This window comes from Lathyrus oleraceus, chromosome 2 (assembly GCF_024323335.1).
Source record: "Lathyrus oleraceus cultivar Zhongwan6 chromosome 2, CAAS_Psat_ZW6_1.0, whole genome shotgun sequence".
NCBI lineage: Eukaryota > Viridiplantae > Streptophyta > Magnoliopsida > Fabales > Fabaceae > Lathyrus > Lathyrus oleraceus.
This window is the reverse complement of record NC_066580.1, coordinates 151,731,717-151,738,288: the sequence shown is the minus strand read 5'-3', so window position 1 is coordinate 151,738,288 and position 6,572 is coordinate 151,731,717. Positions and strand designations below refer to the sequence as shown.

The 6,572-nt window shown below is 33.6% G+C and overlaps 1 protein-coding gene across 1 annotated transcript; it reads right to left on the bottom strand.

The window, feature by feature from the left end:
• Positions 1–1,045: 1,045 nt before the first annotated feature.
• LOC127122359 (NADPH-dependent aldo-keto reductase, chloroplastic) lies at positions 1,046–2,399 on the bottom strand. The gene is made up of 4 exons (XM_051052706.1): positions 2,388–2,399; positions 1,807–1,973; positions 1,604–1,691; positions 1,046–1,369 (listed from the first exon to the last, which is right to left on the bottom strand). Exons 1-4 carry the CDS (start codon positions 2,397–2,399, stop codon positions 1,046–1,048), a joined length of 591 nt encoding a protein of 196 aa, XP_050908663.1.
• Positions 2,400–6,572: the final 4,173 nt, after the last annotated feature.

Genomic DNA, 6,572 nt, shown 5'->3' with positions numbered 1-6,572 from the left:
TTTTTAATTTAGCTTTTATATGTGTTCATTGATGGCCATGCTGCTGCCCATGAGTTAATCTAAAATTATCAAACAGCAGTATTAACTGATATTTGCAGCAGAAGAAATACTACCTTAGGAATGTTCCGAGTTCTTAACTCCTGCAAATCCGGCAAGTTGAGATGTCAGATTGTGACATGATCCGGCAGGTTGAGATGTGCACCATACCATAAACTTCAAGAGTCATTGAATTTAAATCCATTGATCTAAGTTAGATCAATGGATTTGCCCATCTAACAAATCCGGCAGGTTGAGATGTCGGATTGTGACATGATATAATAAACAATGAATCAATAGAATAAGAATGAAAAAGAAACATACTGGCATATTGGAAATTGCAAAGCTAAGGAGGAGTGTCAGCGAAATGCAAAGCAGACGTCCAACGAAGAGCAAACTTGACGTGATCAGCCCATGTACAAACACTTGACAGATCATTATTCGCATAAGCAGGCAGCAACTCAGTATTTAAAATTTAGCATACACGTAGGTTTTCAAGACATGACCAGAAATATACTGATTGTAGTCAATAAATTCAATGATTCGATGAAAAAACTGTTTAGGGAATGTACATATTTGAAAATTCTTCTTCTAGGGCAGGGAAGAGTAACTTTAAATTACATTAAATTAAAAATCAATTTGTCACCAACCTTGGTCTTCCTGAAATGCTATTTGACACATCCAGAGTAAAAATTTTCAGAACATCTTCAAACATAACAGGGCAAAAATTATCAAACATGAGTTAATCTAAAATTATCAAACAACAGTATTAATGTAATTTAAAATTATCAAACAACAGTATTAATGTAATTTAAAGTTATCAAACAGCAGTATTATCAAACATGAGTTAATCTAAAATTATCAAACAGCAGTATTAACTGACATTTGCAGCAGAAGAAATACTACCTTAGGAATGTTCCGAGTTCTTAACTCCTGCAAAAGCTGAACAAAAGGTTCATTTCAAGTTTGTACTTTCAATTAACAGAAAGGCTTCTTGAAAAAGGCCAATTTAATATGCAGAAACAAAATAATGATCATTCAAGATTTCAAAACTCATAGAGAGGTGGACACCTTTGGAATTGCAAAAATCCTGCAGCTTGTCCTGCCTCCAAGAAGGATGACACTCGACTTGATTGACAGCAGGTGGAATGCGAGCAATCTCCAGCAAATCCCCCAACTTTTTGGTGGAGAAATTGCTTACACCTATATCCCGTGCCTTGCCAGAGTCATAGAGTGATTCCATCGCCCTCCATGTGCTGGCAATATTAGGTTGCACAAGATTTTCAGGCTTGAAACCTACTGATCCTTTCTTCATCGGAGCAGGCCAGTGGATCTGAAAAGGAAGAGTCAACAGTTACCATTTATTCAATCAAGCATGTTCCAAATAAACTATTAAACCACCAGACTTTGAAATTAGATTAAATAAATCCTACATGCATCTAAAAGAAAACATAAAAAATAAAAAGATGAATGAATAAGATAAAAGCCCCTAAGTAATGCAGCATACAAGATAACCAAGCAAGAAATTGGAGAATATGCAAAGAATGAGTGATATGTTATAACATACAAGATACAAATCAACATAATCAAGCTGTAAGTCTGTTAAAGTCCTATCCAATGCTGGCGGTACATCTTCCGGAGCATGATCGGTATTCCTGCAGTACAGACCTTCATATTAAATCCTTAGTTTCTGAACAGCAAAGAAGAGACTAACAAATTCATAAAACTATTTTTCTACCAGCATCATTAATTAACTCATTTAGCTAAAACCACGGTTTAAAAAATCCGTCTGATACTGCAAAAATGGACCCAACAAAACGGTATCGGAAGATGCCGATACCGATACCATTATTCACAGCACAGAGTTTCGAGGTAATCCACAAATCTTCACGTTTCACAACACCATCATTAAACAGTTTCTTCAATACAGAGCCAATCTGCAAAAGAAGAAGTCAACTAATCATTTACCTCACACATAAAATCGCATCACCGTTGAGAAAACACAAACTCTAATCACCTGTAGAGTGGTCCAAAGCCTTTAATCACCTGTAACAACAACAATCATCATAAATCCTAAATTAAAAACCTTAGATTCAGAAACCCTAATTAAAAAATCCTAACTAAGAGTGATTTAACAGAGAGTGTGTGAAACTAAGAGTTACTAACTGGAATGAAAGAGTGAAAGATCTGGAACGAGTGGAGTGAGGGGAGTGAAAGATCTGGAACGGGTGGAGTGAGGGAACGAGAGAGTGAGAGAGTCTGGAAAGGAAAAACGAGAGTGAGGGAACGAGAGAGTGAGAGAGTCTGGAAAGGAAAAACGTTGTGTTTCGTAGATGGGCGGGTCTGGGTACCCGTGGGTCCATTTTTGGTACCCGACCCGTTCTTTTGAACCCCTTTAACCCGGTTTGGTAACCCGGTTGACCCGTTGGTCCGATCCAACTCGCCCAAATTCTTTTTTTTTTCCGGGTTTCACCGGGTTGGACCGGGTGGGCGGTTTATGTCCACCCCTAGTCATAACCACAAAGTTCCTTAAAAGAAAAATCAATACCTTGGTTGTAAAGACTTTAACAAAATGATACTAATTTATAGATTTATTTTTTTTACAAAATTATAAAATATTCTAGTAGGACATTTGTGTACTTTCTTGGCTATAAAACTAAAAACAAAACATAATCTAATTCAACGCAAGTCCAATACAATCACAAATGCCGTAGACACATATGGGGTAAAACGTAAAAGCACACATACTTCCTGGACAATCAATATCTTCCAAACATGTTAAGCCTGAAGTAATGAAAAAAGAAAGTAAAAGAATGTTACAAAACTGGGATAAGAAATTGTGTATGAAATAAACAAGGATATTTGAAAATAAATAATAAAAATTCTACCATGAACATTCTTTCCAACAAGGAAAAAGGAAAGAAAGATAATCATAACATAAACAAACTTCACAATTCCAATCATATTTACTTCTTTCATATAATAAATTATTTTATCACTTTTTAATTTATAAAGTTGGTTATCTCGTTACAACAATTAAATAGTTTTTAGCATTTATGAAATTATAAATAATCTTTTTTAACTGTCTCTTAAGTTCATTAAAGTGTTGTGTCTTGTGTCTTTAGCACATTTAATAAAGAGATCACATAAAATAAACTTACCATCATAAGTGTTCATTCTTTCCTTACAAAATTTCCACTTTGTATAACCTTTCATGATATGAAAAGAAAAATCACAAAAGAGAAATAATGACGTAGGACAATGACAAATTAAGTTGTGTGGAAATAATGCACCAATAGGTAGGCATCATATATTTTAAATTATTATTTTATAAATATTAATAATTTATTTATATTAATATATAAATATAAATAAATATTTCAATAAAATAAGTAGGTATGATTTAATTAAAAGATATTTTTTCAAATTTTAGGAAAGTTGGGTCGGTAGAAATATTTAATCGTGTTTTTCTCAACCATATTCGATTCAAGTGGTAGAATAAGAGAGTTGGATAAATATAAGATAAGATATAAGAATGCTATTTTTTAATCATATTTTAAGTTTGATTTGTATGTAGTAAAAATTAGATTATAAATTTTATTTTAAAAAAATTATTACTTTATAAATATCAATAACTTATATACATTAATGTATATTAATATATTTTAAGTAAAAAAACTAAATATTTCTAACTTAAATAAATATAAAAAGACTATAAGCAATTTGGTTGGATTTTCTCCAAATAAAACCAACCTTAATGTTTTGAAAACAAATCAATCATTAATCTACAAGTATTATAATGTGGAATAGGAAAACGGTAATGTGTTGTTGAAGACTACGGTGAGAGTGAAAACTCTCTGATACGGTGCCACATGTCTATATTAGGTGAAGAGAGGGGTGTACAAGGTTAACATTTCAACCCTCAAGTTTGTGAGGATGACAGTTGCATCATGTAATATAGATGATTATCATATTGATTCTAATGGTTGAGATGTATGTTGTCGTTGGATCTAGTGCGCAACCCCTTTGTAAAGGTCTACTTATTCGTCAGTCTTGAGCAGGAGAAACTATGGATTAGGTCTTCTAACTGAATTAGTCTTATTGAGCCGCATGGTGGATCAAGAATAGTTTCCCTCTGGTCCTTTCTACTGGTAACAAAGTTATGGTTATTGTAGAATGACTGAGACCAGGTTCAAGAAAATTCTTCTCTAGTGTTTTGAGGCCTCAAGGGAGAGGTTGGTGGTGAGTCGAGTAGGGATAGGTGTTATTGCGAACACGTGCATTAAGTTCTTGTATTGTAAATGAAACGTTTCAGTGTGAGAATCTCCCATATGGCCCATGACCTCTAGGGTGGAAGGGGTGATGCAACTATAACACTTGAGTACACTCGATTGTTGTTATTGAACCGAGGTTGATCCTGGACCGTTGATCACGTCATTTGATATTTTATTAATTCCTAATTGTAGATCCATACCCCTTGGTTGCCTATAAATTGGTAAAATGTAGTTAGTTTCTCCTTTCGCTTCTTTTGATCCAGAGTTCCATACTTCCGATTTTCCATGTGATCTTTATTCGCTAGTGATATTTCTACTTCTTTCGATCTTTCTCTTTGTTCGTGCGACATTTCTTGTCTTTGGTGGTCATATTTCCATTTCTTCAAATAGAACTCCCTAAACACTCAAGGTGACACTCTATATCTCTACCCTTTTAGTCATTTCCATTTATTTCTAACCATGGCCAATATAGAAGACCCCGAACATTCCCTTCGTAGACTTGTAAAGTGACAATGAGATAAGTGATGCCTCCTCATGAATCAAAGTGATAAACCAAAAATATTAGAGGTGTCTTCTCTATTCATAAGGCATCCTTTTGTAGACTTTATATAGATTAGTGAGAGCTATAATATTGCAGGGAGTCCAAGCGAGGATGTTGAGGAATTAAAGGATCCCTAAGAAGCATAAAATCTTGAAATTGGCGTGGATAGGAAGGATGAAATCACTCCCTTTAGGATTGATATTGGGGAAGTTGCTCGTGGTTTCTCCATCCTAGATCTCTCTATGCCGAACTTGAAGACCTTAGAGGTGTAAATGAATGATTCAAAATGCCCATATTTATATTATGGCCTTTACGCGCCAGCATGGCCTTGAACCAATTGATAATGAGGTTAAACGGTGGTTAGAGTCCCAATTGTGTTCCAACATTCACAATCGTAGTTGTTTTACTTGTTGGCAATGAGAGGAAAAGGTAAGAAGGGGACAACATGCTCTTGAGCTCTTCGCTGATGTAGACCAAATTCCCTTGGTGGAAAAAGGTGTCTTGGATATGGAGTTCGCCTTCAACTAGGTCACCCGATAGTAAATTTCAACCACAATATTAGTATGTCCATCGATAGGATGATTTCACTTATAGATTCCAACTTGAGACTCTATGGTCGTTTAGATGGGTGTGATTTACCCCTTCATGAGTGTATGTTTTCTAGAATGGGATTTAGGCTTCCCATCAACGGATTTGAAGTTAAGGTCATGAATCACTTGAGAATCACTCATTCTCTTCTACATCCAGTGAGTTACCTCTACGTTAAGGTCTTCTAGTAGTGGTGTGGATACAAGAAGAATGCCTCTACTCTAAAGATATTATTGCACCTTTTCAAAATATAACAAACCCCAACCATGAAAGATCGGGATCAATGACTAATTTTCTTAAAACAATGGTATAAGATGTTTGAAGTTTATAAGGATAATTTTAAGAATTTAAAGATACATATTATTTTGTTACCCCATCAGCCACAAATTCATGAAAGTTTGTGTCTCGTTATCCCACTAAGTGTAATTTGAAAAGGCAAATAGTATCTTCTAACTTGCTTCCAACCTTCTTCTTCAGTTGGAACTTCCATTATGGAATGTTTTAGAGTTGGCTGGTTGGTGAGAATAGAGCTGAGAAGTTAGAGAGAGGTTGAACCTTCTCTCTCTAATATAATTTGTTACAATGATAACGTTGTCATTTATATAATATAGATCATATCTTTGGTTTGGTTAAGGCCTTCAATGTTATTGAAGTAGATTCCTATAACTTTGGCAATGTGTTTTATTTTTTTATATCTTTTGAAAGAGACTAAAGACATTGAGGCTAAAAAAATTAAAATGTAAGTGAAACATAAATTGAAATGTGCAAAAATTCATAATAAGTGTTACAATAGTACGATATAACCATAAAACTATAAATTTAAAAGTAACATAAAATTTATTTTTCCACTAAACTATTAAACATATTTTAAGAGATGATATGATTGAAAAGAAAATGTGATATGACTAAAATAAAGAATAAATGTCATCTGAATATATTTTTCTTGATGTAAAATTTTATATGTGTGATCTATACGATAATAATTTTTAATTTAACGGTGAATTTTGTTATGTAGATTTAGGATAAAAAATTATCGAAGGTGTCGTATTATTAAGTTTGACACATTAGTGTCATTTGATCATGATTCATATATATATATATATATATATATATATATATATATATATATATAT